Genomic DNA, 15,601 nt, shown 5'->3' with positions numbered 1-15,601 from the left:
TTGCTCATGATATTGTTTGCAAATAGTATGACAATTCCTGCATTGTGTACCCCAGATGAAAAATCTTTGTCTCAATATAACATCCTCTATTGCTTAGGAGACAGAAATGAGAGAAAAATCTGTTTCTCATTTGTGGATCATTTCCGTTTCATTAAAGTCACATTTATTTCTCCTGAAATTCCCCTGGAGAAATAAGGCAGCCAAAGGGGAGACATTGAAATGGGAGCAATCGACAGATCTGAGATTTAAGTCAGACATAAAGGGGAAGAGTGGGTGATCTCGCTCTCGATAAGATTAAATCTCTTCTATGACTCAGTGTTTCTCACCTGGAGCAGTCATGGAACTATACAACGAAAGTCTCAAATGTTTCTCACTTGGAAAGTGGACAGCACTTGTATAGCACTTTTCTAGTCTTACAACTACACGCCACATTCACATGTTCACACTCATCTTTAACATGACTGGAGGAGCTGGGAGTCGGGCCGCCAATCTTCCAATAAGTTGACGACTCGCTTTCCCTCCTGAGTAACCGCTGCCCCTGGAGCAATAATGTTGCTATATAAACTTCATAACAACATTTTTATTATTGATTTGTAAACATATCTCAACATCCACACAGCATCAGGCCACAACATTTTTTAAATGTAAAAACTATAATCTATGTGGGGAAAAAAACAACAAAAAATAAATAAAGTGAGAATAATCTTAATAAATAAAACATAATAAATAGCATTATGAGCATAGCAAGCCCTTTTTGTTCCAGTCAGTTTGGGATGTTTACTGTGGTGATGCACTTTAACAGATAACCTCTAGAAGGCAGCAGCTACTTGTATCCAACACACCTGCTGCGTTCAGATTGCTTCTACAGCAACGTAATGCTTGTGATAGGAAAAAACAAACAAACAAAAAAACTAGCACTGACTACAACTCATAACAGCAAAATAAAGCCCTGGCTCCTATTGACTTCTCTGTAGAAATACTAAGTGAATAATTATTTTTTACAGGAGTCATTCTACTATCATTACCTTTTTGGGACCCTCCTATATATGCACTGATGGTCCTTTGATGCCCACCACATGGGGCTTGATTGATGCTCAGACGATCCAATCCAATCCCCACTGCTTTTTCAGCTCCACTCTTAGCCAACCATTTTTCTTATATGGCCACTTCTGACTTCAAATGAGCAACATGGCAGAGGTCAAATTCAAAACTTGAGCCATCAAAACAGCACTCCACAAACCAATGTGTGGCGTCACAGTCACTGCATCCATTTCATATATACAGTCTATAATGTGTTCACAAAAAACAGCTCAGTCAAACACTGGTGTGGTTTCTTCTTCTTTGTCTGGATCATTTGGGTAGCTGAGATTTACCCCAAATAACCACACCGTGACCACCTGATGAGCACAACTGATGAGCCCTGAAGGCTCTGACTGGCATCGTGGGTGCTCCGCTCAGATAAACTGTCAGTGCAGAACGAGCTCACATTAAGCATATTGATGTATGAATTTTTTTTTCCGGATAGATTGAAAATTGCTGCAGGTGCTTCACAGCACAACACTGTCTTGGTGTTGCCTTTTCACGTACTATTTTTTGCTGAATGCTTATCTAAATTCCATCACAGTTAAATCTTGGTCCTCAAATACATGTTTACCATACAAGGGTTGGAGTTTTGTGACCACAGTATGGCAGGAAATGGCAGCTACATTGGACAGGGATAACCCTCTGAATATGCAAATCCTCATGCAATGAAGCAAGCAAACAAATGTTAACCTACTGTGCAAGGTGTGAAAGAAAAGTTGCCGTTGTGATTGGAGGATCAGTAAAAGAGGGTGAGGCTTGAGATAGGTCTATTATCAGTCAGATCTAAAACACATGAAGATGTGATAGGAACTATTTAACGCTCTCTGGAGACCTTTTTTATAGATCAGACAGAGTCCAATGTGAGACGTATTTTAAAGTCCGGAAAGGGATTTAAGTGAGATTATGTAGAGAGCTCTCTTTGATATCAGTCTGACTGAAGTTTGAGAAGCAAAAAAAGTGTTAAATTGACCATCATTTACGACTTATTGGAGATCTTTTGTATAGATCGACGTAGATCTGATCAGAGGAGTCTGTTTCTCAGGAGAAAAATCGGGCAACATGAGACATTCTTTTTTATTTTGTTTTGTTTTTGTACCACGTTGATCTCATCACTGTCCAGGAGGAACAAAAGAGAACTTCAAGAGATCTCATTTCTGTTTTGTTTTTTTCCCTCTGGGACCTTTGAATTAAAAGTTTCTGGGGGGTTTTCTTGGAAGGTGGTATGACTCACAGTAATATCATTGAAATATGGACATTAGCAGAAGTTTTCATGCTGCAATAGGAGATCACAACCCATGGAAGCAGTGTATTTGGGCATGTTGTCACGAAGCACAGACTGTTTAATGTGCACACTGCTGAGGGACAAGTGTATGATACTCAAAAGTTAATCAACAGTCCTCATGTACGAAGAGGAGTGAACACCTGGATGAAAGAATCAAGGATTCTTGTTAGTAATAACACATAGTTCTATAGTCAACAGACGCTTCACCTCTGTTCCCTCTCTTTATCTATGTAACAGGCTAATTCACACACACACACACACACACACACACACAGTGAATTCCAATGCTTCTGGAGTCAATCCAAATCTAAACCAGACAGATTCTTGGACATAACCTGCTGCCAACAAGAAACTGTTCTAAAGAAAACAATGGCCGACGTAAACATTAAAACAGTGTAAAACTCCACCTGGATCACGTTTTCTCGTTGTGAGGCAGCCCCATGCCTCTCCTACACTACACATAAATGGAAAAACACCTCAAGTTATCTTTTCCACCCTTTCTCCACTCAGAAGCCCCTCGCTGTAGGTATATATACCATACAAATACCAGTGACCTTTTTCCACGGCTTTGTGAAATCCCACTGGTTAGGTGAGTTGAGGGCAGTGTCATGAATACATTAATGCTTTGAGGCCACAATGAACGAGGGCCCGCAGCTGTGGTGAGGGCTTTGCTTGGGGGCTCAGTCTGGGCTTGAGTGTGGCAATGAATGAGTACGACTTCCATCTTGTGTCCTTCACTGTGTATCCATGACCCAACTAGAAAGACACCTCTCTGCAGAGCGAGAAGTGGCTGTAGAATTATTGATGAGCCACATGCAGTACTGGGTATGAGTAAATCTCTGCATATACTATATGATACATAATGTATAGAGTATTCTCCACCACCAACTTTCAGTAGAATTCACTGCTGGTTTGAAGGTTAAAAGCAAATAGATGAGATGTGCTCCCTCTTCCTTCAGCAAATCTTTACTTTCAAATCATATCCTGTCATACCCTAGAATGTTACCATATGGCACACACAGTATGATAGAGAAAGCTGAGAAAATGCACATGCGCACAAATAGACTGTAACGTGCTGAATGATCACACATCTTCAGCAGTTCAATATGTTGTACAATACTGAGTGGGCGTTCAGACCGAAAACAGGAACGCTGAAGTGATGTATGCCAGCTATCAAAGATCCTCACATTCTGCTTTGACAAGTCCAAATGGCGTTGTATTTCATGTATGCTCTCTAAAGCATGGACTTCAATGTCAGTCCATTTGATCATGTTTTCTTCCATTTTTTTCCGTCAGTGTGAAGGAATTTTGTTGTGTTACAGCCTTTAGCCTTGGTCAGTAAAGGAAATGGATGATTGTTCAGGTAACAGTCAGGTCAGCAGGATGCCTAAAAGAGGCCTCGAGATCAGGCTACTTGACATGTGTTGTTGAGATTGTCTCCCAGTTGTGGTGAGTAGGCTACAGCCGCCCAGATAAGGGTGCCTAGCTGGCTCTGTTGTTATAGAGCCCAAGGTTAAGGGGAAGGGAGATTGCCCTGTGCCCCAGATCAACAGACAAGAGCCCCTTTATAGATATGTGTATTTTGTAAGAAACAGTTGAGGTGATTTATAGAGAGCCAGGTGTTTAAAGTTAGTAACCAGTAGAAACTTCACAAAGCCATAAAAAGCCAGTACAGAATAACCTAATTCTGGAACGTGGAGTAACTCGCAATGTAATACTGTTTGGGTTAAATGCAAGAACTGGGCAAGGACACACTCAAAATCTCGGCGGCAAACACAGTGTCACACTCTGTATGTTGAGCTGTGATTATCCTTGATCGAGTCTTCACTGAATAATACTGTGTGTAATCCATCTAAGTCTCCTGACGTCTTCTTCAGCTATTAAATCATCAGCTCTGAAAATTCTTCAACAGTTAGGAGCTGCTGTTTGTGTTTTGTGTTGTCTGTTGTTTACACGGCCAACAGGTTTTCAAAAATGGCAGTGCTGCTTGGCTCATGTGATCAACAAATCACCTTACACTTACAACATCTGGACCAATTACAGTACACTTTCATAGCACGTAGTTCCTTTGGTGCTAGGAGAGAACCTACTCTGAAATACAAGCTAAAATAATCCCTCAAAATGGCGTTCTAAGAACTGCAGTTGTTCTTAGTTGTTCTGGTGCAGACACTGTCAAAAGAAGTGTAAATCACCAATTTCCCGATGATGTAATATTATATCAATAATACTATATTGGCTGATACTCAAAGTCTGCCACGACAGGATTTTGGTTTACTTCAATTCAAAGTCCTGTGATCAATACAATATCATATGCATATTTAACAAAACCAGTCACAAAAGAAGCTACCACTTTTTTGCTTTTGACCATAAAATATAAAAACAATACAGAAATTCCTGTAAGTGACTGTTACCGCTTGAGTGCAGTAAAGTTTAAACTGACTCCGCTAACAAACATTAAAAAAGCACATGGAATAAATTAGCCTTCAGAGCTCTCTGTCAAAAAGTTATTTCTGGAAGAAATATTTTCATTTTAACCCACACCACGATCTTTTTCCTAAAACTCCAGGGTTATCTGGCTGAAAGCCCTGAAGGCAAACTTCTCCCAGCAGCCATAAAACATGAATTAATAACAAGATAATTAAACAAAAGTGTAAAATTCAACTCAGTAATTACTGTCAAAGTTCAAGGTTGGCTCAAGCCCTTTTACACTGCATAAAAGATCCTAACGGCTGGCAGAGTTTTCCTCTGCTCATCGCTTAACAATTTACATTTATTATTTATGCTTTTTCTTTTATTCACCATTGGTTTAAGTTGATGTATCTCCCTACAGAATAGCACATTTAGATTTCAGCCTACATGCACATTTTTTCAGCCAAACATTCCTTAAACAGAGCAGCTAATGTTACTGTAGCAAGTTAGCGGAGTGAGATGCTCGGCCAAGCGAGTTTGTCCTATGTCCTTTTCTCATAACGGCATTGTTCCATATGCTCCATATGGTATGTGCTTTGTTTGTTGACGCGTATTCTCTCAGATATTTCAACACTTTGTATTTACTCAAGATTGAATAATGTTATCCTCAACGTCTGTTCCTTAGCTGCTTTTCATATCTACCTGCCACTTTTTCAAAATTTTCATTTTTTCAAAATAAAGGCGTATCCCAAAGATGACGATATGGATTGATGTTTTTACTTTGCATCGATGATATTGGATCATTGCCCATTGAATCAATACACTGATCATCATCGATGGATTGTCACTCCCTGAGTAAAAAGGGGGGATTATATTCTTAGAGCTCCAGGAAATCCCAACAAAGTAACAGATTAATGACTTTTAAGGTTTATCAGATGCCAAAACAAAAAAACCCTCAACAACACATAACACAATATTATAAAAATATTCTATGTTTCATCATGACAGTCCCATGGCAAACAATAGAAATACGTATATAGGTAATCAAGTAAACTACGATTGTGCACTTGCAGATATTCGATTGGCCAAGGACATCAAGTTGTCAAAGGACATCAAGTTGCGGAAAAATTTGAATCGAATCCCTTTAAATGAATGAGAGCGCTGTGTTTTTTCATACATGGCTAAACTCAGTCTTAATGCAGCCTTAGAGTCTAAGGCCCTGCAGGCACCTCTGTGAGGCTACTTAGGCACAATAGTTCTTTTAGATAGATGCTACTGCCAGCATGCTAACTTGTTCAGTGAGACAATGCTAACATGCGCCTGCCTAGCATGTATAATCTTAACGTGTTTGAATGCTAGCATTTGTTAATTAGCTCTAAACACAAAGTACAACTGAGGCTGATGGGAATAACATCAGTTTTGCATATATTTGGTCATGAATCAAAGTAATGGGCAAGTTGAAATTTTGACGTGGTGATGGTTAATTAACCACTGAAGTCATTAGGATTCATCCTCTGGGCACCATGAACATCTGTACTACATTTCAAGGCAATCAGTTCAATAGATGTCAAGATATTTCACAGAAAAAAATGTCAACCTCATAGTGTCGCAACAGGTAAAGCCAGGGGATCACCAAAGTCAGTCAGATTCATCCTCTGGGGAACATGAATGTCTACACAAACTTTAATGAGAATCCATCCAATAGCTGGGAAGATATTTCAGTCTGGACCAAAGTGGTTAACCAATTTACAGACTGACATTGCCATTCCCAGAGCGGCACTGCTAGCAAATATAGGTCTGTAATTACACAGCCTTTGTACAGAAACACCTTGAAATGTGTCTAATATGCTGCTTATTTTTCTGTTCCCAGGGGCTGGTAATAGAACGAATCGGGAGGAAGCCCCTCCTCATCTTTGGTTTCTCTGCCATGGCCGTGTTCTTCAGCCTACTCACAGTGTTCCTCACTTTCCAGGTAAGCCCTCTTCCTCCTCTTCACTGGACTCATTCCAGACACACTGTAAGTGAAAAGGTGTCTCAATGCACCTAAGTGATTTGTACTGTGGCTCAATTATACTGTGAACAGACTGCTATCCGAATTCCCACTGATGAGGTTATTATACAGTAGATCACCTCTGCATGCACGTATATTTCTAACATTATAAACCCTATGTTGTGAGTCATTGGAAAGTGTTAATATCTTGCTTGATTAGCACTGATCAGCATAACATGACAACAAAATAAATTAATAAGGGTAATATACATGCTTAAACAAAAGCAAAATAAAATGTAGGCTGTAGCTTTAAGTTATTAATTTCCCTGATACATTTGTTGTGATATTCCTGGTCAGAAAGGAGTCATAACTTCTGCCAACATTATGATACCATACAATCTGTTTCGTTCTCTTATCCAGGACAGTCTGTCATGGATGCCCTACCTCAGTTACATCTGTATACTGGCTGTGATTGCGTCCTTTTGCTCTGGGCCAGGTAAAATGACTGACCTAAATTACTGGCTGAGATATCTGCCTTGTCTTCTTCTCTTGCTTGATTTTTCATTTTCTGTCCTACAGTCCTTCTTGAGTGCTCCACTTCACTTGAAAATGCACTAAAAAGAGACTGAGTAAATAGCCTGCAGATTTTTATCAGCTTGTGTTATTCATATTTGGCTGTAATTTAGTGAAGTAGTGGTTGAATAATACATGTCAGTGACCCAACTCAGGCCCAGTCTACTACTAGCAAGGGACATGGAGCTGTATTCGTAGTTCTTTTTAGACTTAAACAATTGGAATGATCAGCCAACAAGTCACGTGGTAACAACTGACATATGTTAGTGTGCTAAATAGGAGCCGCACAGTATATATATAGTCATATCACAGCACTGCAGATGCACAGGTGACAGTGTGAGTGTGCACAGTGGGCCTCGGTGTGTGGTTGACTTTGAGTTTCAAGGTGAGGCTTTCGCTGTCATCAGACAGTACATCCTATCTGAATAATAATGTCTCCAGGGACCGTTAACACAATAAAGTGCCTGAGTGTATCAGAATGAGTTGACGATAGTGGAGTGGTACAAAGTGTGGCAAAATGAAGACTTCACCACCATCACATACAGAATACCGGAAGAAGCACCTCTGATTTTCCCAACTCTGTAGGGACCGTGTTCTTTAATAAAAAGAAGAAAAAGAAAATACTGAAACATCAACACAAGCAACTGTAAGCTGCACAGCGCTGCCAGTGTCCCCTATTAATATGTAACACCAGCTTTTGATCGCTCAGTGCCTAGCTTTGATGCACCTCTGTGGTAATCGTTGAGGGAAGGGAGACCCGTTCTCGTTTATTTCCCCTGCACAATGATGATTTATAGCCTATTGTAAAAAATGAAGCCCCTCAGTGCTTTAGGATGGTGAATGACTGGGAGGGGAAGAGAAGAAAATTCACATGAGGCATGACCCCAGTGGTGCTTTGAGCTCGTGAGTGGATAAATGAGGAGCCATCATTCCTCTCAAGTCATTTTTACTATGGAAACAGTGGCCCAGATATCAAAGTTGGAGGAAACCACAAAGACAATGCAAAGAGATTCAGGGCAATTTTTGTTTTTGAAATGATGAATTTAAAGGGGAAGTCACATATATTATGTCCACGGTTCTAAGGGAAGTTCGTGAACATGAGCTACTCTATCTCAAACCCAGAAACCAGAGTCTCAGACTTGTGATTGTCATCAAGTATAAAGTCTGGAGCTGCCTCATAAACAGTGAATGGGAGATTGATTTTGAGGACCCACTGAATGTTTGTTTTCTTTTTTTTTTTATACCCAAATGAGTTCTGAGACACAACATTTACCCATATAGACCAAATCACGCCAACACCAACAATCACTTAAGGGTAGGCAACCAACTGATTTCCATTCCAGAGATATGTGAATTTGGCAAACATCTTTATATCTGGTGTCAATTTCAGCCATAACTTTAACATTTAAAGATATATATTCAAACATGGTTGTCCAACCTAAGTGACGTTTCTGTTGTGCTTACTTAATGGACTGTGTTGCTAGTGTCTTTGATAAACCAAATTTATGTAGCACAGAAGCTTAGCAAAGTACTGCCGTGGACACAGGCAGAAGCAAAATGTATCTTAGCCACATGAAAGAATCAATATCAGTATAAGTGTTCACTATATTTTCACCACTTAACCTTACGAACTAACTGATTGAGGCAGCAGTAGACCAGCAGCTCCCCAGAGAACTTCAGTTCCTCATTGAAAGGGCCGTCTGACAGCAAAGTAAAGCAGTGAAAATATTCTGAATATAGTGTACACTAAACTGATATTGATTTTTTTTAAGGTGAACCTTTTTTATGTGTACTCTGCACTGTTTCATCTTTTGAAGATGACGTAGTTTTTTTTTTACATAGCACTGTGATTCGGTCTTAACTCAGAACATTCCTTTGGATACACTCAGTGACATAACATCTTTCCAAAGTCATTGTCAGCAGCAGCTTCATTTATTTTGACTTTATACCCTATGACATCACAAATGTGATTTTTGTCACTCTAGTTTTTGGATTTTGGTGATGAAGGCTTGTGATAGTGCTTAGTTATACAATTAGACACTGAATATATTTTATATCTTTTATCTATAAAGTGTAAGTTTTTATGACGTATTTTGTTATACATAATAACTTTGTATTGTCATCTGCCTATGCACCCTGTAGGTGTTATGACTACATGTTTGCTTACCTACAAATAACCAGAGAGATAAAACACTGTCAGTATTGTATGAGGTTAGTCATCTTGTGATAGAGATCTCTGTAAACAACTAATGACCTGTAACAATGTTTAGAGAAGGCAATTTCACTTTCCAATTGCCAGTAAATCCCACGATTATCTAATTGTATTCAGAGAGGGCAATATGTGAATAATCACTCTGGTTTGTAACACTCAATGTTTATCTTGCTTTCACTTGAAGAGGACAGCTACAGTAAGTTTTCAGCCTGTAATTCCGAACCATTTCTATAATTTGAACAGTTATTTTTAATAACTGTTGTCATATCTTTCTTCCCTCCTTTCCTGCCTTTTTAAAACTCTCCAGCAAGCCATAAAACCCATTTTTAACTCATTGTAAGTGATGACATGAATATGTTTCCACAACACCTGCACGGTTAATTTTTATAGCCTACTTTGCCGCGTGACCCTCTGCTAATTCGTTAAACTATTTTGCACATGTCTGCACAAGCTACCACTTCTAAAACCTGCACCGCTCGATTTTATATATTTATATATTTTGTTATATTTATCTCTGCCAGGAGGAAGCCTGGAGGGGCTCATGCGTTTGGTTTGGTGTGTGTGTGTGAGTGTGGATGTGTGTGCAAGTGTGTGTATTTGTCTGTCTGCAGATAATCTCCCAAACTACTGGACCAATCAGCTTCATATTTTCTATGCACATGCATGACTGTGTACTTAAGGATGTCTCATGGTTGCGGTGATTCATTGTCATTGAAAAACCTGTTTTATTGACTGTTTTATGCCGTCATTGACCGTGTTACTTCTCACTCCTCTTAACCAGCCTGTTGGGGCTGCAAGTTTTTTGAAAATCAATCTGGCTTTAAAAAAAAAACCCAAAAAAACCCAAGCCTTACTGTTTCATGCAGGCCACATTTTGGCCTTTGTCGTGGCTCAAAACTGGCATCCATAGAAGAGTTTGGTGTCGTTTTGTATCAGAACATCTCCAGATTAATTCCATACCCGATATGTTATGCACCACTAAAGTTAGGCACAACATGAGATGAATATCATTCATTTGTTTTTATTATCTTTGCTGCCATCTTGACTGTAAGGGAGCTGGGGACAATTCCATGAGGAGCTGCGCTGCGCTCCAGCTACTATGGCTATGACCCAGTTTTGTTCCGTCCGCCATATGGCATAATACCACACTAGGAGCGTTTCAGTAGTGGAAGGTTTAGCTTGCACAATGTTGCAGAATTGTTGATTTGGTCATTTTTCTTTGATATTTGTGCTTTTACCCCAAATAGGTAAGCAGCCTATGTAGTTAAATGGTCTCTTTTTGTCTGTTTTAGTTGAGTTATGTTCTACTTAGTTGTACTGTAGCCTACAGACAAGGTTAATACAATTAAGAGTCAAGTAATGAAGGACAATCAAAGGTTCATGGCACTGTTTTAGTTATTAAAATACATTCATTCTTATAGTTGCTTCATGGGCTATCTTTATTTCACATTCAGTGTCTGTTAGCAGAAGAAATCGATTCACTCTGTGCAATGTGCTACAGCTCTGTCAAAAATAGGCCAAGCGTGTTTTTTTATGATCTTCTATGATCTTCCTGCTGCAGGTCTGCTGCACTTAGAATTGCCTAGAGTGGCTGTGAACAGCTCAGGCGACTGCCTGGCAGAGATCTGCACTCTACTAAGTGCAGTTTTCTACTTTTATATATGTTATTTTGTATTAATGTTTCTTCACAATTCTTGCTTTTATTTTTTATTTAACTTTCTCTCACTATCTTTATGTTATACACCAATACACCCAGTGTTTCCTCCGCTGTGAAACACTGCCCTTGTAATCAGCTCATATCTAAACAGCTGAATCTTTAGCTCCTCTATATAGATAAGAGTCTTGTTTGCTGGATTGTCTGTGTTGTCACATTGCTGTATGGTCCCATCAGTTTCTGTTACCCACATCCCAGCTTTGACTACCTGTTGAAGGTGTCCTGTCAGTCCGCCTACCTATCAATACACTGGCTATTGAACAAAGTACATTGCCATTGTATCTACATTTGCTGCCCAATTGTGGCAACATTTGTAGAACAATACCAAGAGAACATAAAATGACATCATGATCTACAGTGGAAGTAAACAGAGCAGGTATACTTAGTGCTTAAAAAAAAAATCATAATGAAATCTGAATCATATATGTTTTTGTTTTATTTAGTATTATGCCCTATAGATCTATACCTATACTTGGTTTTCTCATGTGGTATCACCTGCTCTGATAAGTGTAGGATTCTAGTGGCTTGGATTGTATGTGATTTCACCAACTCTGTGCACCAGATGACGCCTCTCCAAAACAAGTATAAGGTACATAATATTTGTTTGCCTGTTGGATACAGCTGTCGTGACCAGTAGTGCCATTGCCATATTTGTGCACTGCCAGCACAGCACTGGGCAGGGTGGCAACAGTATGTTCCATTAGAGCCTCTATAAAACTCAAGCAATTCAAATGCATCGGAGGAGGATGACAATTTACCACCCTGAAAGTAGAGGCCACAGTTTGTGTTTGTGTGTGTGGCTGCAGCACAGCCAATTTAAAACTTGCCTATCATAACTACCAGCTGCTAGTACCATAAATTAGAATATCTTAGCAAACTGGACGACTAGATTTGGATAAATGGTTCTGTTTACATGATGCTCACATGGATGAGTACACTGTGTACATATGTACAATAGGTGTTACCTTTTCTGTATAGTCATGTTTGCTCTGAATCTGGCCTTGTCCACTGTATGTCGTGCATTACTGACCTATGTGAGATCTGCTTTCATCAAGCACCCTTCATTTCATCCTGTGAGGCTTCACACTGAGGTAAATTAGGTGTTAGATCAAGGTGGTGGGTCTTCATCGGTTTCTCTGACAGCAGTGTTCCAGAAATGAATGTCTAAAGGACAAACAGACAATTTGGCATCCGTTTTAATTTCTTCTCTGCGTCTGAGGTCCCTCTTTTGAAGAGGAATGGCGATGTTTCTGTTTTTCTCCTTCAAACCAATTTAGCGGGTGCAGTACAGGTGTTCGGATTTGTGACTGGCCGCTTCGTCGCCTGCCAAGATGATTATACATTGAAAATAGTTCAATTAAAATCTTGATGTTGAAAAGTCTTATTTACTGCAAGTCACTGCTCTCTGCAGCAGTCAGGTCTGCAGCAAAGATTGGGAACTTGTTCTGGGTTGTGTGACTGTGTTACGCATTTGAATCAGCCATTGTGAAAGTGGGGAAAAAAGCACCAGCTTGTGTTTGGGTGTTAGCATGTGGTGTGGTCGCTTATGATCAAAGCATCTTCACACTGTTCCACTTCCTCAGTTCACCATTCTTGAAAGTGTATGCCATGCTGGGTGTGAGCAGCTGTAAAACACCTGTCCTCTTTGAAATCTCACATTCTGACACAGCCGACGTCTTCCACCTTCTGTCAGAGCTGCCACGTCTGATTAAAATCTATGCATACCTGCTCTGCCTACACATTCTTACCTACACATTACTTGTATGCTTTTCCCTTCCAATATAGACTTACATGCAATAAATGACAGGTGACGAGTTTTATTGCTCCCAGTAATAACAGTTACAGTTTTGTCTGTGTGGTTTTTTTTGTTTGTTTTGTTTTTTTACATATGAAACCCTTTTTCAGGCATTTGATAACTGGTTATAACAAACATTCGGGGGGACTTGACTAAGGTTGTGTATTAGCAAAAACCTGGCGATGAGATAGGCTACATTTCATGATTTTGGATTACACTTCAATATATTGTGATGTATTGGTCATGAATTTTGACCAATTTATCAGTTGAAAATGTATATTGAATATATCATACTGGCACTACAGTGGGAGATGATGAAACAGCAGAGTGCTGCTGCACAGGCTGGGCAGTTCCATGATGTTGCTCCAGGGAGATGAGAGCCCCTAACAAAATAATAACCCAGAGGCAGAGGCGAGGACACCTACATGGGAATGATCATTTCAACATCTGCCTGGTTATTTGGACAAGCTAACACAGCAGGAGCCGCCATCATCTAACACAGAGCTGTTATAACGTCCCAACAGACTCACACCGACACAGACACGGCTCCACTCTGTTGTTAGTGTGATGGGTAATGGGAAACATGTTGTTAACAAATAGCCCAGTCGATGTGTGTGTGCAGAACGGGTGAATTCTCAATGTCCTCAGTGCGGAGCTCACACTCCCACTGCAGTAGAGTATTAATAGAGAGTGAGAGGGCAAGGAGGTGCTGGGCGAAACAATACACTAAGCACAGCTCTACAATGACATAAGATTTCACCTATTTTGAATATTAAAAAACAACAAAAGTCATGTTCTAGACTCTTGTGTGCTTTCATTTGCTTGCCGTGTAATGTTAGTACTGTTAGAAGGTCTGTAGGATGAGGTCGCTTTTAACATCAATTGTTGAAACGTCAAAAGTTGTGGGAAAAAACGCTTTTTATTTGTTTTGTGTGGTTCTCCAATATGAGTTTCAATTTCCTGACAATAATTTCTGCCTGCAGGCTCATCCAACCCTTCTATGTAATCACTTTCCACTATATCCAACTCACGCAGTATATGGATTTATCACTTTCTGCCCTCCATCTGACTTTCTAGTCATAATAGTCACGTGATTGCAAACAAGCTATCTGCAATACTGTAAGCAGGGTGCTGTAATGTGATTTTTTAAAATCTAATTTTAGGAAAACTCACTGTTAGCGGCATGTCCTTTATGTGCCTGCTCTTTGTATTTACTCTTGTGAAATGTTATGTTGGAGTGAAAGAGTCAAATGGCTGAAGATAGACTACAACCCTGAAGCATCTATCAGGGATTTAAACACAACACAAAATGAACCACGGCCTTGACTCTTTGGATGGAAACCATCAATTAAAAATTGATGCATTGTTACTGTTAAAATATCTCAAAGTGTATGGATATTTTCTTACTCCTCTTGACTTGACACCCTGTCACCTGCTGTGGTTACATTCTTGGTGCACACAAAGCCACACACAACTGTTGTGTGCCTTTTGAAAATCAAAGATAACACTCTCCAGTTGTGGATGATGAAATGTGTGGGTCAATTTTTCTGGTTCATTCCCCGAGAACACACCTAGATTATTATGTTACTATCTTCACATGCTCCTAACACACATCTGTGGTATCACAGCATTATTATCATTTTTACCGTATGCAGTGTTTGATATTTTTCTACAAAATCATATATTACAGTCGTGGAATTAGACAAAAAAATTGCCTCAGGCTGGGCGAGCTCTGCTAAAGGCCTCTGCACCTGAGAGTAATATCACGGGCGGTCACAGCAGTCACTTGATGATGGATGATGCTGGAACCCTGGGAGTGTGGGCAAAGCACTCAGATGGTAGAGCTGCTATTATGAGGCAAACTGACAGACTGGCTTAGATTATAGTGGAGTAAAATGCAACAAGATGCGAGGCAAAATGGAAAATAGACAACTCATAAAACTGCACACTGAAATGTTTAATGGAATCCATAAGTCATGAGAAATTATTTTTTCCAGCAGCAATGTGATGGACGTTTTGAATTACAGTTTGTCAGATGGGCTGTTTGCTGTTTGAGATCATGATTAGGTGGAATGATGGTGAGAGCGAGCCCTATAAAATCCATCTATATATAGCAGCACTACAACAAATCACTTAAGTCAGATAAAAACCATGTATCACAGGGTCAGCTAGTAAAAAAGTAAAGGATAAAGCTGTGTTATTTTACATTTTTATTATCAACAAAACCAACAATGTATAGTATCTTATTGCAGATGCTATTTATGAAGCCTCATTCCTCTGTGCAATCAAAGTCCACTCTTAAAGGAGCTATATGTAAGAAATCTAAAGCAAATAGTCGTAAAATCCTCCTAATATGTCACAGGGACTAAGGAATAATGTTAATATAACATACTGATCTCACTGACAACAATAGCACAGCCAGAATATTCGCATTTAAAAAACATTTTTACGGTCCGCAAATCATGTTTATGTTTTGAATTTGTGTTTTGGCCTGTTGCGCCACCCACCGCCGTCTACCAGTCACACAGTCAGTAGAGTCTCAG

The 15,601-nt window shown here is 39.6% G+C and overlaps 1 protein-coding gene across 3 annotated transcripts in view; it reads left to right on the top strand.

Annotated features, from left to right (window-relative positions):
* slc2a9l2 (solute carrier family 2 member 9, like 2) overlaps positions 1-15,601 on the top strand; it is a 166,866-nt gene that overhangs the window by 91,460 nt on the left and 59,805 nt on the right. For all 3 annotated transcript variants that reach the window (XM_050038483.1, XM_050038484.1, XM_050038482.1), the window contains exons 10-11: positions 6,645-6,746; positions 7,185-7,260. In XM_050038483.1, the coding sequence (XP_049894440.1) occupies positions 6,645-6,746; positions 7,185-7,260 (178 nt within the window). The remainder of the gene's footprint in view (positions 1-6,644; positions 6,747-7,184; positions 7,261-15,601) is intronic.

Source organism: Epinephelus moara, chromosome 24, assembly GCF_006386435.1.
Source record: "Epinephelus moara isolate mb chromosome 24, YSFRI_EMoa_1.0, whole genome shotgun sequence".
Taxonomy (NCBI): Eukaryota; Metazoa; Chordata; class Actinopteri; order Perciformes; family Serranidae; genus Epinephelus; species Epinephelus moara.
This window is presented reverse-complemented; position numbering and strand designations above follow the sequence as displayed.